This window comes from Hesperophylax consimilis, chromosome 10, assembly GCF_061612785.1.
Source record: "Hesperophylax consimilis isolate HC1 chromosome 10, BYU_Hcon_1.0, whole genome shotgun sequence".
NCBI lineage: Eukaryota > Metazoa > Arthropoda > Insecta > Trichoptera > Limnephilidae > Hesperophylax > Hesperophylax consimilis.
In genome coordinates this window covers 3171000-3193759 of record NC_142845.1, presented here as the reverse complement: position 1 = coordinate 3193759, position 22760 = coordinate 3171000, and the positions used below count along the sequence as shown (strand labels likewise).

General features: G+C 35.3%; 1 protein-coding gene across 2 annotated transcripts in view; it reads right to left on the bottom strand.

Moving 5' to 3' along the window:
- Positions 1 to 31: 31 nt before the first annotated feature.
- Positions 32 to 22760, bottom strand: part of LOC149420183 (protein HID1) — a 35430-nt gene continuing 12701 nt past the window's right edge. Inside the window, exons 10-16 of one of the 2 annotated variants that reach the window (XM_089636446.1) lie at positions 18984 to 19148; positions 17689 to 17997; positions 14903 to 15069; positions 14380 to 14520; positions 9728 to 9900; positions 6209 to 6367; positions 32 to 3916 (exon numbers count right to left, since the gene is read on the bottom strand). In XM_089636446.1, the coding sequence (XP_089492572.1) occupies positions 3853 to 3916; positions 6209 to 6367; positions 9728 to 9900; positions 14380 to 14520; positions 14903 to 15069; positions 17689 to 17997; positions 18984 to 19148 (1178 nt within the window). In that variant the 3' untranslated portion in view covers positions 32 to 3852. The remainder of the gene's footprint in view (positions 3917 to 6208; positions 6368 to 9727; positions 9901 to 14379; positions 14521 to 14902; positions 15070 to 17688; positions 17998 to 18983; positions 19149 to 22760) is intronic. The other variant, XM_089636447.1, reaches the window with a different exon arrangement.

The following is a 22760-nucleotide window of genomic DNA, read 5'->3' as shown; positions in this document are numbered from 1 at the left end:
CTTTTGAGTAATAAAACAGACACAGAATAAACACAGGTTTATTATTGTAAATTATACATATTCAGAACATCAACTATAATATAATTTAATAAATTATTTAAACATTTGAAACATCAGTGTGAAAGAAAAATGTACAGATTGCTGGTTAGTTATATAAGTAACTTTTTAATAAATACATGAATAATTCTACAGCTGTAAAAGTTACGGAACTAATACAATGTTTATGTAGGCACCCAAATTTATACAAAGTACTTGGGAAGGGGTACTATTTTACTAAACGATTTAGTAAAGTTATGACTTGAGTCCTAACTTACTACATGAAAATATGTTCATAATACAATAAAAAATAAGAATGTACTGAATTCTTCTAAAAAATTAAATTTCCTAAATTGTGGTAATATATTTTTAATCAACAATAATATATTAAATAAACAAAATAATCCATAACAAAAAGAGTGATAGAAAAATGGAATGATTGGAAAGGGAAAATATATATAGATTAACTAGAAATAAATTAATTTCAAATAGACTTCTTTGTGTTAAAACTATTAGAGAGATTATAAACCAGTCTAGTACATTGATTTTTAGAACATGCTCATTTTAAGATGCATTTAAAAATATTGCACTCAAAGCAAAATAATATGAGAATATTTTGTTACATTGCAAAAGGGCAGATAGGTACTGCTCAGATAATAAATAGTATAAAAAAATAATATATATATTCAATTTAGTTGCTTGCAATTTATGAAACTGGTAACATTATGTTTATTCCATTTTTGGAAAACGTAAGGGTACGTATACATTTGCGAACCGTACCTCGAATTACGGGAAAGGAACGAATCAACTGCAAGCGGCGTTTGCGCCGTTTCTTTCCCATAAGTTGAGGTTCAGTTCGCAGATGTTTACGTAGCATAATAGGCATTCAGTTATGCCAAATACCCTACAATATTAATAATATGTCCAACTCCAGTAAAATATTGGCAATATCAACAATGCTGGCCGCTAGAGGCGCTAGTGTGGCATATTGACGTCGACATTCGTTTCAATGGCGGCAAATTGAATTTATTTAGTACTTGGTGGGGGGTGTTTTGCGGTGTCTAATTTGTATTTTGATCAATATTGATAAAAAAATATATTAAAATGTTCCAAAAAGTAGATTTCATGTGTGCAGTTTACAGGTGTATTATAAAAAAAATTATTACAAATAAAAACAACAAAAACACTCTCAAGTCGTTTTTCAAGATGCCAAAAAACGTTGACAGGTTAGTTGGTGAAATATAATATGAGTTTGTTTAATCCTAGTAAATAAAATGTTCCCGATTAAAGAATATATTTCACATAAAATGTATGAGAGAAAATCAAGGCGCACAACTCATGCCACTACGAGGCGCTAGTGTAGCACGTTGCCATCAGAATATATTGAAACGTCAGAATTTGGAGATATTGTTAATATCAAAGGTTATTTGGTTTAACTGTCAGTTCATTTCCTAAAGCACGGCCTGTGAAAGATGGCGGTGATTTATTCCATTTTTGGAAAACATAATAGGCAATCAGTTATGCTAATTCTATAAATAACTTCTTTTCTAGAGTTTGGCAAAAAATTCGATAAATTAAAATTAGGCTTGTGTAAATTACATTGCATGTTAATTCTTTAGTATTTTTAATAGAAAAGGGTTACACAAGGCAGTTTTGTAAAAATAATCAGTGATATGTATTAAAATCTACATCAATGCAAATGTGATGCTAAACATCTTAACCTGTTTACCTGAAACTTTTAGCAGTCAACCAACACTTAACATTTTGTGCACCAAAAAAGACTGCATATATCAAATAGTCCGGGAACTAAGTAAACCAGACACTAACACTTTGTAATTTTATGTTGGTCATATAGATTACAAGGCAAAAGACAAAGACAAATCATATCCGCGGCTCGATTCTCCAATAGCGGTTAAGAGACCACGAACGAAAAATTATTCGTCTCGATGAACTTTGTTGAATTTTTTATTTATATGTATTCTTGAATGTAGAATCGTTGAAGAGATGATTATATTGGTAGTCATGTGAATATTGTCTATTTCTCTGATATTTTTGACATTTCTATGGCGATAGTTTGAAATGTCCTAAACAAAATTTCACCGCGTCATTTTTGTATTCACCTTAGTTTCCATGTCTAGAGTTGAAGAAGGGGATGGGGGTGTTACGAACGGAGACACAATGACTACCAGCCGACGTACGTTAAGCGTGAGGAAGTCTTCGTCCGTCAAATTAGCGAAGAAATAGAGCCTCCGGCAGAACTTTCTTCATGGTCTCAAAGCAGCTGCTTCAGATCGGTCTACATTATGTATTGCAACCAACATCGCCGGTAAATCAGCCCTTATATGGATCCTTAAAACAACTTTGTAATGCTGTCTTTCAGAGAGCTTGCGGGAAACGATCTTACGTTAGGATACAATAAATTAGATTTTGACAGCCGTCGATAACAAGTCGGTGTCGATTGGTGCGACTCAACCGTTGTTCGAGCGGAATGACTTTTGACGTTTGGCATCTAAATATGTACCTTCGACGAAACTCAAGAATAAGAAAGTCGACCAATGTACTCTAGATGGCGATTGCGAGCGGCTTGGATTGGAGAATCGAGTCCCAGTATAGTTATAGGTTGTGCAATTATATTTGACTCAATTAACACAAACTTAGGATTAGTTGAATATCATTGCAAAGCATTGAATCTGTGTGAATACTGGGTTGGACTAATCTCTTGTTGCAATACCTATAAATATTGATGTTATAACAATTCAACATTGTCTATTGAGTGGATTCTATTTCAACGAGCCTGATATACAAAAGGGCACTGGTATCAAACATGCTTCGCATAGAATTAATTATCAATAATAAATGCTTACATTATAATAAACAAGCGTGTTTAAACATATTCCTCTAATCTTTAAATCGAGTCTTTTTATTATAATATGACTGACAGAACTTTAAGAAATTCTAAATATGTAACTTCGTGAAGAGTTAAAAATTATACTAAAACTAAATATTATTCAGACAAAATGTTGTTTTTAAAACTATATTCTGGTGGGTTCCATGATAACTCAACACAATGACAATTCAACACATCTTTAAAAAGACATAAAAACATTAACTAACACATAAACCTAACCTATTTAACATAGTTTTTGTTTCATCACTTTTCATTACTTTATATCAATTTTTAAAGGTGTGTTTAATTGTCATTTTGATGAGTTATCAGGTCACCATTCTGGTGAAATGTGTGTACACACAAGACAACGGTAAACAATATTATAAACGCAAATTACATAATATTTATGTAATTGAGTTGTTGGAAACATTAAAAGGTAGACGTCACCACAAGTTATAAATCATATTTTCCATCTGTATGATGCTATTTACTCTGACTTTTTTCATAATAAATATTTAAGGCGAGATCTTGTCGATCTGAAATCACTTCATGATAATAAAAAAGCAACCGACAAAATATAAAATATTTTAATGGTGACTTCATTGTCAAATGTCTTCTCCGTAAAGAAAGAAGCATTGACTAAGAACATGACTTTGGTTCTGCACACCGAAACTCCTTAAATTTAAACTAATCAGCTTGAGAGCAAGCTTCTTCACATTGTTTTAAAAGAATTTCCTCGTAAACTCGTCGTTAATGGCTATAAAATTGAACTAAGCAAGAGTTATAACTAAATCATTGTTTTAAATCGTTTCTTAAACACAAATCGCTTAAGTACTCGCAGTAGTTTTAATATAAAATAGCTTAGTATTAATATAAATATGTATTACAAACATCTTTATCCTCGTAAGATTATAATACAGACACAGATTTTACACCCGTTGGATTTCAAACAGTTTCACGTCTGTGTCGTACCAGATTGGAGGCTCCACATTCCTGAAAAAAAAGCTTTAATTATTAGTAAACTCGTAAACAAAGAAGTAAATTAAACCATAGATAAAAACAGAAAGTATATAAGCACATCTTGACAAAGTGACGGAAGCATACATATAACCAGATATAATAATAACATGGCATTTTATATAGCTCAGTTAAGTGTCATTTCACTTCAAGTGCGCATTACTATAACAAATTTAAAATTAGAGCCATGGTTCAATCTAGAATTAGTGCCATGGTTCAATCTAGAATGATAGAATTTTCCCAAAATGACCAAGATAGTCAATTGACTTTATTTACAGTTCCATGATATTCCATCAAAATGTAAATTCAACACAAATTTAAAAAGTGATGAAACAAAAACTAGGTTTAATAGTTACCTATGTAACCAAGTTTTTGTTTCATCACTTTTCATGACTTTACATCACTTTTTGTAGGTGTGTTGAATTTTCATTTTTATGAGATACCCGGTCACCTTTATTTACACACCTTTTGATACATTATTAGTACAAAATTAAACATACTAATTTCAGCTGTTTGTAGTGTGAGTTATTCCTCTCAAATTTGCTTTGAATTTAAGTGTCATTTTTAAAACTGCTTGTGTGAAAAATAATGTCACATATGGTAAAGTAGGTAGGTACCTACATATACATAATAGGTTTAATACTTAACAGATTTTTTTAAAATTTATCTTTTTCAAAACTCTAATTTCAACTACATATTCCTTAGATATCCCGTGATTATCCACTGATCTGCGCTAGTTTATTAACAAAACTGAAAAAAATGCCTTTAGTAGGTATTTTTTTTTTTTTTTTGTAATTATTTTTTATTTTTAATAATATGTTTACATGGTACATAATTCATTTTACATCTTGGGTTTTTTTACTACTCTTCCGTTGAAAGCATTTGCTTGTGTATCTATTATAAGAACCTAAATATATCGAACAACTTAATTGAGTTTTCACTTGAGTGAGTACAGCTAAATGTTCAGTATTAATTTTATCATTCCACTCCATAACTGTATCATAAATCTACTCAGTTTAGTAAAAAAAACTGTATTGGAAAAATGCAAAAGGATTTTCTTATAGGTAGGTAGGTACTAGTTCAGTGCTTAGATACCAGGTTATGTAAGCTTTTTCTTACTCAGCTTGTAAGTTAAAATGAATTTGAACAGAGCAGGTAGTTCTTATTTATTGAACATAAGAATAATTACGTGCTAAAGCAATAAAGCTCCAATGTAATGGCTCAGCATGTTGAAAACATAAATAGCAAACCACAATATTACGTTCCTGAATCATATTCTAATTTTAGCTTGAATCGATCATCATCGTGTAAAATCTATTGAAAATTATGATTGCAATTTACAAGCTCATTTAAAACATATTATTTACACAATGAGAATCAGATTGATAAAAAAAATTGTTCATGGACAAAGTTCAATACGTTCAGAAAATCAGGAAGATTATTTCTGTCTATAAAAATAATCTCACATGTTCTTCTGTATTATATATTGGTTATATTAAAGATGCCCAGATAAATTAATTCAAAAAAATAAAAACATATTATTGACCGCCATATTTCTTAAAGAAACTGTCAGAAAGTCGGAGAATTTGTGTGTATTTCAGCATCACAATAAAATCCAAAAAAATGAGATATTTCTGAATGTATCCCAAAATGAAAAACTGTTTTACAAAGGTGCTGAAATACGCTTTCAAATTTTATTATGTTAATATTCGTTTGTTCAAAATCTTAAATCTCCAAAAGTTCTACACCGATTGCTTTGAAATTTTGACACAACGTTGGATTTGAATACACATGGAAATTTACTTTTTTATTTATATATATATATATATATAGAAAATAATAAAATTTGAAAGCGTATTTCATCACCATTTTAAAAACAGTTTTTTGTTTTCAGATATGTTCAGAAAGGTGACAGGATAACTCATCAAAATGACAATTCAACACAACTGTAAAAAGTGTTATAAAGTTATGAAAACTGATGAAACAAAGAATATGAAATACATATGTAACTATTTAACCTTGTTTTTGTTTCATCACTTTTAATGACTTGATATCACCTTTTAAAGGTGTGTTGAATTGTCATTTTGAGGAGTTATCATGGAACCTTTCAGAAATATCCCATTTAATTGGATTTTATCAAGTAGCGGAAATATACACAAATTCTCCGACTTTCTGACAGCATCTTTAAGAAATATAACGGTCAATGAGCCAGAGGCCTCAAGGGTTAAATAAATGGAAGATAATTAACACATTTGGTAGAGCAGTTACCTGAGATAGATGACCCCCCACATGTAGGTGCGGAACCAGGTGGTGGTGCCAGCATTGGCCTGGTACTTCCGTATGAGGATGGGGTGAGGAACTGGGAGCAGGCCAACCAGGGTCCCGTGCTGCAGGAACTTCAGGATCTCACTCTCATCTGTAAGCCCCCTGGGAAATAAGGCAGTACATTATTGATCTGTTCAACTAGTTTACAGTTTCATCGAGGGTTTCATTCGGATGTACAAAAAATAATGTGGTGTCTTGCATGATTTTATTAGTCCAAACCAAAGATATTAGAAGAACGAGATGTGCTATGAGCAGTTCGTACTGAGTGGAATTGTTTTGCCGAGTGTCGCCGGTTTTGTTTATCAATACTACTGCACACCTTCGCTTGCGCTAAGGTATCCGCACTAATACATAGAACAGATTTCTGTGCGTACACGTCCCGATACCGTTCAAAGTACCCTAATTAGGTAGTACTCCGGCTACGGTCCGGCGGCCAACATAGCATATCTCGTTCTTCTAATATCTTTGGTCCAAACCAACAGATTGATATCTTTCAGAATTATGTACTTACTCATACATGGGTTGTGTTTACTTCTAGATAACAACTTGTAAAAAAGTTTTTCCAAAACATTTTTAGAGAAGGTTAAAGACATTAATGAAAAGCATTTCACAAAAGAATTAAGATTATTATTTAGGAAGGAAACAAAAAACAGTAGCTGTTGTACTCCATAATATCATAAGTACCATAAGGGGGTATTTCACTATGTCGGGCTAAATATCTGACTAGCTATCCGTTGGCTGGCTTTAAAGATCAGAATAACTTCGTTATTCAACGGCGATCGTTTCACCATTGTTTCCGAGCTTCCGGATAGATAACACTCGAAATAGTCTGGCAACATCGCAAAATGTTTGCAGTTACTCCATCTACTGCCACGGCTGTCATGCGTCACAGTCCGCACACCGCAAAGTGTGCATTTTTTTGGTTATTTTATGTTGATTATCAGGTCATTTTAGATAGATTCGTGTCGAATTAATACATTGTTTCTTATTTTGAACACAATCAAATAATTCAGGATGGATCATACAAGCATTCAAATTCATTCAACAAAATTCAACTCACTTCTCAGCTGTCAAACTCGGAATGTTTTGACGCCATCTTTGATTCGAGGAATAGCGCCTAACGTGAAGTTCGAGCACTGATTAGTCAAATCGAACTTTAACCCGAGCGTTAGCGTTATTCAGATATAGTGAAAACGAAAAAATGACTAATCCGCGGATTAGTGCTTAGTCAGAACATAATCAGAGTGAAATACCCCCTAAGTATAATAAGTACTGAATAAAGTGTTTATGTGCTCATTTTATTACAACAATATACATATTATGTAGTTATTCTTAATATTCTTAAACGTGCCTTCCATTGATATATTCTAAGTGACCAGCTCAGGCACGGGGGTTCCATTGAAGCCAGAGTCAAGTTAACCTCTCAGAAGCTGGGCGTACTGAACAGCGCCCGCAGATAGTACACAACTTCTGACCCTGTATAAATCGCAAGTGCGCCCCACTGTTGAATTTGGCAGCCACCTCTAGTTTGGAGCCCTAAAATACCTAAAAAAAAACCTCGGCTCTGTGCAGAAACGGGCGGTCCATTTATAGATGGATAGATTCCCTAGATAGATAGGTAGGTATGTCCTTGTTTTCCCGTTATTACAATGGAGGATGCTCAAAGGAACTAGAGTCATTAATCCCTTCGTCACCGGTGCATAGTCGAAAAACTTGCCAAAACGTGCGGTACACGGTTGACATTTGTTACATGAGAACGGGCCGCTTCTACGACTCGTTCTTGAATTCAACAGAGGTATTGTGGAACGATTTGCCGGCCTCTGTGATTCCTCCCTCATTCCTCTCAGAAAGACCCTCCACACAGCATCCCCAAATGACATAGGCCCTGTGGGAAATTATTTTCCTCAGGGCCTCCTGTGTGGAGGTAAAAACAATGTTGCACTAGGGAGAACAAATCCAAGCGTCTTTATTTATTAGCCTAGGGAGTGTGGAGAACCCATCGCTCAGGGAGTGGAAACACAATCTGCAATAGCCATCCCAAGCTAAGGTGTGAGCTACAGTGCTGAGGCTGAATGAACTGAAGAACAGTGTCATGAACAGTGCCTCCGAGAAACAGGGTCGCATCTAGACCTTACTCCAGCACTCGGGGCTCTGCTGGACTAGACTTTCTATTTCCCTAGATACTCATGGGACGAAAATTGGACCATTCGAAAAGTCCCCTCTTTCCTCCGTGGGGCCCTTCAGTGAACTAAGGAGGAGTGGAGACAAGACCCTCTTCCCTCGTGGGGCCTTCAGGGAACCAAGGGGGAGTAGACTCCTCCATCGTGGGGCCTTCAGAGAACCAAAGGGGAGTGGAGAGGAGCGACGAGACCCTCTTCCGTTGTGGGTCCTTAAGGGAACTGAGGGGGAGTGGACTCTTCCGCCATGGGGCTTTCAGGAAACCAAGGAGGAGTAGACTCTTCCATCATGGGGCCTTTAGGGAACCAAGGAGTAGTGGAGGGGAGAGACGAAGTCCTCTACCATCGTGGGGCCTTAGAGAACCAAGAAGGGATGGAGAGGAGACGAGGGCCTCTTCTCTCGTGGTGCCTTCAAGGAACCAAGAAGGAGTGGAGAGGAGAGAAGAGATCTTCTTCCCACGTGGGGCCCTCAGGGAACCAAGAGGGAGTGGACTCTTTCGGCGTGGGGCCTTCAGGGAACCAACGGGGAGTAGACTATTCCCCATGGAGCCTTCCGGGAACCAAGGAGGAGTGGAGAGGAGAAATGAGACCCTCTTCCCTCGTGGGACCTTTAGGGAATCAAAGACCAATGGAGAGGAGAGATGAGGCCACCTCCGTGAACTCTTCCCTTGACAGACCTTCACGGAAACAAAGGGCAATGGAGAGGAGATGAGGCTCTCTTCCCTTTTGGGGCTTTCAGGGAACCAGAAGACATAACCACATATCCAATGACAACCCTGGTGAACTTTATAAAAGGGATTGGGTGACTGTTAAAGAAATGAGGTAAAATGGGAGATAGCACAGTGGGCCTATGGCCTAAGTGCTCATGGGAACTACTAATATATTTATTTAAAAAATATATGGCACAACATGTGCCATTAACTTAGGTATAAAGTTACAAGTAAAAAGTGTAATAAAATATAAAAGGTAAGAGAAAAAAAAGTTAAAATCTGTACAAACCCATAAATAACTATTATGTATTATCAAATTACAGGTGACTTAAGTAGCGTAGCTATCTGTTTGCTGTCAGAATACCCACTTATTTGTTATGGTTCAAGGTCTTGTTGGCACGAGAAACAATTTTAGATCAGACATTAGATAGAATAAAATAATATGTCTCTGGACCTTATAAAATTGAAACACAACATTTCTGAATGCTGAAAGACCATGTGCAAAAGAAATCAACATTATTCTGTGGAGGATTGGAATCAATGATGCAATTTGATTTAAAAAGTGTGCCACTCACTTGTCAATGCAGATCTTTTCCACTTGCGGCACTAGGACCTGCAGCAGACGCATGATGGTCTGCAGGGGCAGCTTGCTCCGCCAGGAGTGCACCCACTCTGCAGTGGGGCTCCAGCCCTGGCCACCGCCCACACCTGCCCCACTCTCTCCGCCCGCCACACGTATGCTGCCACGCTATAGAAGAGAGACACACACAACTAATCTATCAGTCTTACTCATAATATGCCACTGCAGCATAGGTATAGCTAAACGAGGAAAAGGGCCGTATACGACTCGGGTTAAAATTGTTACTCATAATAATATTCATGTTTCTTCAGATATTCTTCAAATAAATAATGACATTTGTCATTGACCTGGGTATCTATTCCCCAGTCTCAATCGCTCGCAATTTCCGCCGAAAGTACATACACTGGTAGAGTTTGTTATTCTTGAGTCTCACCAAAAGTACATACTACACGCCATACGTCAAAATTCATTCGACTTAAACAACGAGTGGGTCGAAGCAGTAGAGATCGGCAAATCTCATTGCATCCTGGTGAATTGCCTAATACAGAAAAAAAAAAAAGATCGTTTCCCGCGCGCAGATTTGCCAGACATCAACTCTGCGTCTGCACCAACCAGCTCTATTAAAAGATTTTTCTGGCATTTCGATATGTATCCACCACCGCCATTCATTTCAGAAAAAGTGCGGTAGCAAATAAAAACGTTGACAGAACGACGCGGCAATGGTTTGTTTTTGAAATTTCAAATTAACTCCATAGAAACCTCAAACACATCAGAAACATAGACAATATTCACAGGGTTGCCAACACAGTCATCTCTTCAACCGTGCGACACTCAAGAATGTATAAATATAGAACTTATGACAAAAGTCGTAGAGATTTTCGTTCGTAGATGGCGCATAGCGAGTAATTCGTGGTAGAGACTCTGGAATAGATACCCTGGTTTGTTTTTATTTGCATCGAAATCCGGCCAATTCGATTATGCGTCCCGTATTTGCTTTGGTAAATCGATTTAAAAAATCCCTCCGATAGTGCTCCAAATGGGTACTATTACAGCTTTTCAGGATGCCGGCGCTATTCTGATGCTGTACTAAGGGGCCAGCCGATATAAGTCTGATAGCTACTTGTACGGCCGGAATACGCATCCGCAGCAATTATGAATAACGTTTTCCACTAACCCAATCTTATATACGCCCATATAATATTTATATCGCGATTCTTCGGTATAGTTATAACTTATTTTTTAGAGGAATATAAACATTTTATCAGACAGATTTAAAATAGGCATTGAAATTTTTTATAAGAAAAAGCAACCCTGGGAAGTCTAATTCTTGTGCCCAATGCCTTCAAAGCAGTATGTAATATTGAAAAAATACATTAATGTAGATATTCTCATTTAAAAAATCAAGGGCACTGCCAGTCTAAAAAAATAATACTTGGATGAATAAATCAGCTAAAAACGAATAAATATTTATTTAAATTAGCATTCGCTTTTTCATGGATGCAAGATACGAGGCGCATCCAGAAAGTAAGTGTACTGAATTTTTGTAGGTTACAAAATTTTTTATTGAAACAAAAAAATTACATGGTTACTGTAGTACATATGTAAGCTATTTTTCGACATAGTCGCCATTCCTCTCAATGCAGGTGGTGAAGCGGGGTATCAACTTTTTGATGCCTTCCACGAAGTAGTTTCCCGCCAACCCCTTCGTCCACTTCTCCACCTCCTCCTTTACCTCCTCGTCGGTTGAAAACCTTTTTCCACCCATGTACAGCTTCAGGGAGGTAAAGAGATAATAATCTGAAGGTGCTAGGTTAAGGGAATGCGCGGGGTGGTTCAGGACGTCCCATTTAAACGAAGCAAGCAGTTCCTTCGTGGCGTTGGCCGCGTGTGGTCTGGCATTGTCGTGCAGCAGGCTGACTCCCTTTGTCAGCATGCCTCTCCTCTTGTTTTGAATCGCCTTCCGCAATTTTTTAGGGTCTCACAGTATCTTGCAGAGTTGATGGTCTCCCCTTGAGGCAGATATTCAATCAAAATTATGCCTCGATAGTCCCAAAACACGGATGCCATGATTTTCTTGGCTGAAATTGTGGTTTTGAACTTTTTGGCGGAGGGTGAAGAGGTGTAATGCCACTGTTGAGACTGCCTTTTGGTTTCAGGCGTGTAGTGTGCAACCCAAGTTTCATCTCCAGTAACGATGGAGCGGAGAAATTCATCTCCATGGAGTTTGCAGCGCCTCAAAAACTCTTGTCCGGCTTCCACTCGATTCAACTTGTGTTGGTCTGTCAGCTGTTTTGGGACCCACCTCGCGGACAGTTTCCGATATCCGAGGGTTTCTGTGATGGTTTCGTGTAGTAGAGATCTGGAGATTTGCGGAAACATCGCAGAAAGTTCTTCCACAGTCAATCGGCGATCGTCACGGAGCGTTTTTTCGATTTTTTCCACAATTTCGTCAGTCACGAAGTCAATCATTGAAGATCTTCCGCTCGTCTGATCATCATGCACAGACGTACAACCGTTTTTAAACTCGCGATACCACTTGTACACATTCGTACGATTCATAGCTTTATCACCATATGCAGTTTTCACCTCATTATTATTTTTTTTTTTTTATATAAGTACATTTTTGTTTATTTGTTAAAATATATGATCAAATATTTCAAGACTCCTCTTCCATAGAAGCATTAGCTTGTGGCTGGAAGAGGAGTGTACATTATTTTATTACAATAAGTAAGTAATTAAAAATAAAATGATTTTAAACTTATTTGAAGTTTATTTATTATTATTACACGCCCTAATGGGCTTTTACACACTACAAAATTTAATAGTAGAGTATCACAGTTATTATAAATTCTACAAAATTAAAACATAATACAACGAAAAAATATTAAATGTTACAACAAAAGCATATAATAAAATAAGATACATTAGTAAAAATGATAAGAAGTCTCACATAAATATATATTCAAAATAAAAATAAAAATATATATATTGCGGAAATTATAGATGTCTATTTGTGTCTCGATATATAAAAGAATTGAAATAAACAATATTTATATTGCATTATATTACAAACTAATTTGAGAAATCTTTTTAAGTGGTGCTCTATCAACAAACTTGCATTGAACATAAAGAAATGTCAGTTCATTAATTTTTACAGAATAAATAATCCAATATTTTTTCAATATACATTAAATGATAAAAACTTAAATTGCGTCAGTGAAATTATTGACCTAGGTATATTGTTCGATAGCAAACTAACTTTTGTGTATCATATTATTAACATTATCAATAAGGCTCTTAAGACTCTTGGATTTGTTTTGAGAATTTCAAAAGACTTCAATAATTTAGGCACATTTATCATGTTGTACAAAACCCTTGTTAGATGCCAACTAGAGTATAACTCTACATTATGGTCTCCCTTTTACAATATTCATTCCGATAATATTGAAAAGATTCAACATAAGTTCTTGAAGTATATAAACTATAAATTGCATATTCCTGTAGAAAACATTGATTATAACTACTTACTAGATAAATTGTCCCTATTAAAACTTTCTGAAAGAAGAATAAACACAGATTTAATAGTACTACATAAAATACTTCATTACAAAATTGACTGTCCTGAGTTACTCCAATTAATCAGCATCCACATACCCAAAAGATCTTGCCGAAATTTACTACCCTTTTATTTTTACAACACCAGGACACTGTCTTATCAAAATTCCCCAATTCCAAGACTTCACAGTCTCGGAAATAAATACTCTGATCTGGGAGATATATTTCATCTTAAAAATAATCAATATAAATATTGTTTATTTCAATTCTTTTATAGATCGAGATACAAATATACATCTATAATTTCCGCAAAATATATATTTTTATTTTTATTTTGAATATCTATTTATGTGAGACTTCTTATCATTTTTACTAATGTATCTTATTTTATTATATGCTTTTGTTGTAACATTTAATATTTTTTCTTTTTTCGTTGTATTATGTTTCCTTTATTGTTTTAATTTTGTAGAATCTATAATAACTGTGATACTCTACTATTAAACTTTGTAGTGTGTAAAAGCCCATTAGGGCGTGTAATAATAATAAATAAATAAATATTGATTATTTTTAAGCTGAAATATATCTCCCAGATCAGAGTATTTATTTCCGAGACTGTGAAGTCTTGGAATCGGGGAATTTCGATAAGACAGTGTCCTGGTGTTGTAAAAATAAAAGGGTAGTAAATTTCGGCAAGATCTTTTGGGTATGTGGATGCTGATTAATTGGAGTAACTCAGGACAGTCAATTGTGTAATGAAGTATTTCATAAACCTCAAATGGAGGTTTTCCCTTCCAAACGAGATAACGGATGACGCTGCGTATTTCGCACTTGGCGGGAGATTGGATTGACATTTTTCACGAAACGTGTTGTCGCATCGACACTTCTTAACGTAATGACCTTGAACCGGTCTCGTTGCGGAGGGGAAGAGTCAGGCTACACGTAAGTGTAGCCAATATGTCGAAAATAAAATTCATTCAGTCGTGAGAGTTTCAGTACACTTACTTTCTGGATACGCCTCGTATAAAGTGTGTTATTTAAAAGTACAATAAAAAAGAAGAATATAATATCACATAATAAGTAGATGCCACGTACCTGTGCCACGGATCTCTGGAAGTTTTGCGTTACAGTCAAAGAATTCTCCGTGGGTGTTTTTTCTGCCTTTTCTTGGGGAGGTATCACGCTAGCTATTTTCAGTTCCTCTGCACTCTCTGACAGGGACAACTTTTCCAAGCACTAAAACACAATAAATAGAATTAGATGGCTCAATAATAAAATGGCATTGCACAATGAATGTGGAGTGGATTTGTTTTGTTTATTTTATTAAATCATCAATTTCATTTACATACTCTTTTCCTTCCCTATTTTTTGTCCTCGACTTGAACTTATTACATCATTCACATCACAATAATATTTCTCCAACCTCAAATCTATGTACAATCTTTTTCTAAACTGTATTTTCCTGCCAATAATCTGTCAAAATCAAAAATATCACTTTATTTCAAAATTGGAACATATTGAAGAAAATCTACTACAAAAGTACCTACCCTAAATCCCTAAGAAAATCATCGACCTTTGTTTAAGAATTTCAACAATTATATTAAATCAGTATACTCACGGTCTCATCCTGTCCGTCACCCCCCGATCTGGATTCCCCGACCACCCCCAGTACGGCCAGGGGCTGCGTCTCGTCCGGGGGCCCAGTCAGCATACTCGGGGGGCCCACGTCCACTATGGATTGCTGCGCAGGGTGGGCTGACTCCCTCTCGGTCATTTGACTGATGGCTGCGGAATACATAAAGAGTTTAGCTTTGGTGATTACGGCAGCAGTCGTTATCTTATTTTCAGCTTGTCCTGAAATGTTTATATGAACTAATTTTTCGAGTAATTTCCTTCAGTCACTCTTCACAAATTTTCGAGAAGAAGAAAACAATAAAAAGAAACCTGGAAGAATTTAAACCAAATAACAGATACATATCGACAAAGGAAAGGCAAAAGGACGTAAGCGATAATTTAGTCATAAATAAATTTATCATACAATAAACTGAACGTTCAACTCATTTTTGACTAAATTTTCGCTTGCGCTCTTTTGCCTTTACGGCGTCGAAATGTACATTTATAACCTCCTCAGAACTACACAACAAGTGTTAACTAGTTACATAATATTCTTAATTAACAGATCTGATGGAAAAATTGATGGAAACTTAAGCAGTAGGCATAAATAAATCCTGATAATTATAATCAATTGAAAACCAATAACGTTGTATAAGTACATAATTTTTTCAAGTTACTTATTAGATAAACAAAAATATAATTTTTACATCCAAACAGTTTCGACACTACCCGTGTCAATATCAGGGCACATAACATAAAAATAATTAGAAAATTAAATTACATATATTAATAAACGAGACCAGTGAAAGGGCAACCGGAATGAGGCACTCCAAAGTACCTATAAACAGACCAGACCCAAGGCGAACCAGACAACTACTCAATATGGAAAGAAATTCACTGAGGAACTGGTAGGACTACTAACGGGACACTGCCATCTCAGGAGACACATGGAGTTGTTGGGAGTGGAAAACACCAACAGATGAAGGAAATGTGAAGAGGATGACGAGACTCCAATTCACCTATGGTGCCAATGTCCCGCCCTGTTAGGAACAAGGTTCAGATACCTGGGAAGATACATCGTAGAACCAGAAGACATAGCCACATATCCAATTAAACCCTGGTGAACTTTATAAAAGGGACGGGGTGACTGTTAAAGGAATGAGATAAAATGGGAGATAGCACAATGGGCCTACGGCCTAAGTGCTCACGGGATCCTTAAATCAACCGTCTCCTATAATAAAAAAATAAAATAAAAATAAACATCATAAACAAATAATTGTGCTAATTCTTTTCGAAACGGTCTTCCAGATCTGCGGCTTTTAAGATGACGTGACTCCATATATTCCATGAAGAAGAAAAGCTGCCCACAAAAAGCCCATTTTCTCTCCTTTTTTAAATATTCAGGCTAATTTGTTCGCTTTTTGAGAACAACTCATATGGTCTCATAGAAATTGTTGTATCTCCCTCACTGTCATGGTGAGAAATATGATCTAACTGGCAATAGAAAGAGAAAACACTACGCTTTATATTCAAATCTAGAAGTTAAACACAGAAGAATTGAAATGTGACAATAAGATTTGTCGAACGTGGTTTTTATATATTTTTTGTTATCTGTAATTTTAGTTATAAAAAACGTAAGGTGAACCATTTTTTTATGTTAGCATTACAAATTTTAACCATTAGCTCTCGATTGCCGCCATAGGAGCGGCATGCATGGTTTGCCGTATTACTCGAGTGCCGCCGCTATGGCGGCAACTAAATAAAATCTTATTCCTCAATATTTTTAATATATTGTTTTTTTTTACTTTTTATTATAATTTAACCAGAATCATATTACTACAATTAAATAGCAATAAGTTACGGAATTCTATTTTATCAAAACAAATTAAAAGATAAAAGTTTTTTATATTTATAAATTTAATTACAATTCAATAGATTTATTTTCTTCAAAGTTGGACGTATGCAAATACCAAAAAAATTTTCAAGTGCAAAGGGTTAATATATCAAAAATCGTTTTAACCACTCAGAACATTAGAACGTCAAAAGACGTAAATATGATAATAGCGGTCAAGACATTAGAACGTCTTTTCACGTAAACGCGCGAGATTTTACAAAAATTGATTTATTTCCATCACTAGTATACGGATTGCCATGATTTAAAAAACAGAGTATCGATAATGAATAACGCTACACGTCTGTATTCAATGTATTCAAGAATATCTATGGAACGTAGAGGTGCATTATTTAAGCCGATTGAAACTGTCAAAATGTTCGTTAATAATTTATTGCGTTTCTAAATAATTTATTAAAAATATTTTAGTTTGGACGGTTAATATTTTGAGGTGACTAATAGTTTTTAAATATATTTCTTCAATATATAAAGCGTTATTCCTTTATGCTACTCAGAAAAAAGTACATTTTTCAAGGCTTTGAAATAATGGTAAGCGATTTTTACATATTTTTGACGTTTTCATAAAATGTATATTTAGAAACGCAAATATTTACGTATAACAACACAATGCGATAGTGGATTTCATAATCTTTCCAAAACATTTTTTAGAATGAGGCTACGTTTCCCAAAACGTGAGTTATGAAGATTTTAGTAAAACTCGTAAATAACACAAAAATTATCAGGTTCTGACAGTTCTCAAAGGGACACATAATAAATAAAATTCTATGTCTGAGAGGTTAATGTTGAACTCCCAATAATTCAGACCACAAACTGCCAATAAACAAGACCTTTGTAAGAAATGAATATTGAATTAAATGAATACAGAGTCAGGTACCCACCTGGGTGGATCTGATCTTCTAGCATGACGGTAGTGGTGAGTGCCCTACCTGGCGTCTCAGGCAGCGTGGCCTTCAGCGTGCCGGGCTCGGCGGGCAGTGCGGGCCGGCTGCCCTCCATCACTCCCTCATCCCCGCTGCCTTCCTTGCCCTCCTTGGGGGGCCCGGGCGCGGCTGAGGGGCCCCGGCTGGTTCGGCGGGAGCCCCCTGCCTGCAGGGAGCGCCGAATGGCCGAGTGCTCATGCGGCAGGTTAGCCAGGTTGTGGAAAACGGAGCGTTTGCGAATTATGGTGTACACCAAGTTTGAGTTGCCTGTAAGAAATTTTTTATTGAAATAGTGTGGAGCATACAAGAATAATTACAAAATTCAATCCTATGTTGCATTCAGTTTAAAAACTGTCAAGAATGCAGGTAAAATAACCACATTAACAATTCTTTGGAAAATTTAATGAGTATAAAAATTAGAGATGGTCAAACAAGTAAATTCAACCATAGATAAAAACAGAAAGTAGATAAGCACATCATGAAAAAGTGACGGAAGCATATATTTAACCAAAGATAAAACAGATATTATATTTTTGCTTGAATAATTTTGTTATTTTAATGTATCTTACCTAAAAACTGTCTTATCTCACCAAATATTAATACTACAGACTTGGGAGTGGTCACATCCAATTCAGCATGAATGAAAACGTTTGACCTAGTTTGTAAACACATATTTTTTAAATATATCTATCTCCGAGGATCCAGATATCTTTGGAAATGGTTCCTTTTTTAAAGTTAAAAAATACTATAAAAATTCCGAAAAAGCGGTAAAAGAAATCGAATTTTTGAGGAACTGGTTCCCTATCGTCAGAATTTCTCTAGCCGATCTCCCCCCACCCCTAATATGGGCTAATTTCTCAGAAATTCTTTAAAAAACATCCGCCCCCCAATGGTTTTTTCTTTATTTCTTTTGAGGAACCGGTTCTAAAAGTAACTGGATAAAGAACCGGTTTCACATCTGCATCTGGAAGCGCAGTGACAACCAATTTCAGGTATCAACCATCTCTATAAAAAAGTGCACCAATTAAATTTAATCATTGCATACGCAGTGATATACAACCTATCCAACCCTTTAGCAGGCAGGCCGCATTACTTATTTACCAAACCAGGTACTTGTACTACATGCAGGTTGCATGTGAATCAATTTTCTATTTTAATGTTCTTACAGTGTTTTACTTAATCTTAATTTGGTCAGGGAATGCCCGTGAAACACCGCATCGCACACAGAACACACGTATACAGTACTCACTCACCATCAAACTGGTACTGGATGATGTTGTTGAACATCTCGAGCAGGAAGAAGACGAGGTGGTGGTTGGTGGGTGAGGAGAACAGGAACCATGGCGTGCTGAAGGCCTCCAGGAGGTGCAGCAGCTTGGTGCTTGCAACCATGGAGAGCGTCTTCAGATAGGGGGACACTATGCACACACAAATCAAAATTAAGAAGTTAGTTATTTAGTTAAACACCTTTTGCATCACTTCCTTGCAAATAATAGTTGTTAAAAAAACTACAGTTGTGGATGTACGGAACAAACTTCAGGATGCATGAACAAAGTCATCGAAAACAAATCAATTAGTGTTAAACTTATTATGAAATCAGATATGAGCGTATCAGCAGAATGCAAATAATAATAATAATTTACCAAAACTCTATCATTTAACAAACTAGAAATTACATTGAATGTACACAGTTGATCAAATTTATATTATAAATTTATTTATTTGTTTATTTTTTGAGTTATATCAAATACCCTATAATATTAATAATATTACCTCCATTTCTGAGTTTTCCCATACATTCTGATGGCAACACATTACATTAGCGCCTCCTAGCGGCATGAGCGCACCTTGATTTTCTTTCACATTTTAATGGATCGTATGTGAAATATATTCTCTATTTTACTTTAATAAATCATAGAAATCGAAAAAAAATAGGTAACTAAATTTTTTTTATTTGACAATAATACATATTGATAAAAGTAAGTAAAATCATCAGTAAATGTACAGCAGACAGGGGGTTAACATTAAAAAAATTACAAAGTATATATACCAACGTGCTGTACAACAGTATGTTATTTCAAATGATCTGCATAAGGGTAAGTATATAACATATGTTTCAAGCTGTTAATTAATACCTTCCTAATTGAGAATAACTCGTGTTTAGGGAGGGAAAACATACGACTTTGTAACATACGTTGATTTTGGTCATTTATCTATATATCTATATAAATAAAAATGTAAATGTTTGTTTGTTCAAAATCATAAATCTCCAAAAGTTCTTCACCGATTGCTTTAAAATTTTGACAACGTTGTATGTATTTGAATATGCGTGTGTTTTTATATACCTATATTGTATAGAAGTCACCTGTGAAAAGTAAAGTTTTTTTTTTAAACAGCGCCATCTGTTTCTCGCATTTTGTTTCTCTATTTTGCACAGACAAACTGAGCCACAGCTATGCGTGGCGGGGTACAGCTAGTAAAAAATAATAAAGCGGATATTAACTCTGTTTTTAATGATATAGAAAGGTAATAAAATATTATGTAAATAAATATTATCATTAATTCTATTTATGTCAACTTTAATGAGGACTAATTAATATTACAGGGTGTAAATCATTTGTTGTAATTAATTATTTATTATTAATTCAATTCCCACAATTATAAATAACCTGTTAACGTTCTTTGGCATCCTGAAAAACGACTTAAGAGTGTTTTTGTTTGTGAATATTATATCTGTAAATTGCACACACAGAACCTACTTTTGGGATAATATTGATGAAAATATAAATAATTAGAAAACACCGCCACCACATAATTGTATCTTTTTGTCTTTTTACATACATATATATATTTTTTTAAATACATACATTTCTTTTGGAACAAATATAATATGTGATTTACCCGCCTCGGAACAGACTTTGTCTAGTGAGGCGGGTAAAAGAAAAGAAAACAATGTAAACAACCATGAAATTAAATAAACGCCCGGGTTGCCGGCACTGAAACTGAACTGAACTGAAGTAATAAATAAATTCAATTTGCCACAATAAGGAAGTTGAGTCCATTTTTTTTATTTTTTTTTAGCAATGTTCGCATTCAAACTTAAATACTGGTATTTTTTTTAAAGTTTGTTTTCATAATTAAATTAATTCTCAAAGTTTAAATTTTATTAAGCCCGCCAAAACGAGCGGAATCCGAGCGGTAAGAGGCGGGGTGTGGAGTGACGTCATTCGAACTGTGAAAACCACGTCGCTTAAGCATTTTGTATGGAAAATTTTTTAATTCTTCAACAAGGAATTCCAGTAATTTTTTTACCAATGTTAACCGTCTATTAGAATTGATGTTATTAAAAAAAAAAGAAAATTGATTAAGATTTCATAGTTAAATTAATATTTTAAGTTAGAATATTTGCTTTTCCCGCCCGGTACGGTACTTGTGCGGTATTGCCGTCGCTACTTGTTGACGTTCCCCGCGCGAATTCAGGACCACCGCGCAGAAAAGTAAAGACCAAAAGTAAAATAACGGTTTACAGCCCAGTTCACTGTGAGACTTTTCTGGGCGGCCGGCGGCCTGAAGTGTATCACATGCTATGTGACATGTATAATAATAAAAACTTCTAAGTTATGCAATAAACAACATATTATTATAAAGCACTATACGAATATGTATCTTTAGAAATCCATTTCATATAATAATAACAACAAATACGTACATATATTTGACAAACCCAAATAAACCTTTGGCCTATACACCTCTCTCATCTAAACCGACCATCTCTCATGTAATAGAAAGAGATGCACCATAGGTGATCCGTTGTACGTACAAGTCACGACACATGTGACGTCAGAATTCTTTCGACCAATCGTGGAGAGTATACAGTCTATTGCTATTGAATGCTTTTTCAAGAACGTTTAACTAATTCTAAGAATAATTGTACGAGACAATAAACCGTCCGTACAATAACTGTAGATACGAAGGTAGCTGGGTACACTTGTCAGCGTTTTCAGTCTTGGTAGATGTTGTAGAGGATGGTAGTGGAGCTTAAAGCCACGATCAGAGAGGAATTTATTTCCAGATCTGAGCTGACGAAAAGAATTTATTACTAGCAAAAACTGAATTTACTACTGAATAAAAACACTTGAAAATATTTCTTGAGACTTTTGGAGACTTGGAGATGGTTTTTCAGGAGAGAGGATTCCCTCTCAGAAGTAGTTGTTGAACTGACTCTGTATGGAATTCGGTTCTCTATTTATAGAACGTTTTCAAATCGAACCCTCTCGAAGGCGTTCTATCCTCTTTCGTGAGGAGTAAAGTGGTTAGGTATTTTTCCTCTCTGCAATTATCTTGTTGAGAGGAAAGTTATATTTTAATATGATACCTTTCACCAAGTCAGTTCAATCTACCAAAACCATCTCCCGCAGTCCCGTTTATTTATTTTATAAATAATTATACAAGTTTTCATATTGGGTTTGAAGTTAAATATCTTTGGTTTGAACATTTCCCAAAGGGTAACAAATATAGTTAGATATAATTATTCATGTTATTATATTAGTATATAATCATTTCTTGATGTTGATATTTATTTCGTAGTTATATCTTGCATCTTTTTCCCGTAAATCCAGTCTGATGATATCACAATTAATCACATTTGAATCTGTTATCAGTGTTTGATAAGAAAGTCAAGGTGACACGCTGGGCTGTGATTGGTTGGAGACGGCGGCCATCATGGAATTCCATCCGGGGAGTAGTGGAGGGGGTCCTACGTAAATACTGAGTAGCTTTCCTAGCTGTGGTCACTTCGTGGGTTGGTGTGTCCGAGAGAGGTGCTGGATGATTATTTTCAGATGTTTTTCAGGTTCTGTTATTATATTGTTATGTAATTATCTTGATTAATCACATATAATACATCATTTGATTGAGTTATTTTGATGTAAAGATTTCCAAATGTGTCGGCGACACGGTATCGAGCGGTTTCGGGGTTGAAGTGTTTTTGTGAGTTTGGCGTAAATATGAATTCTCTTGAAATATTCTGG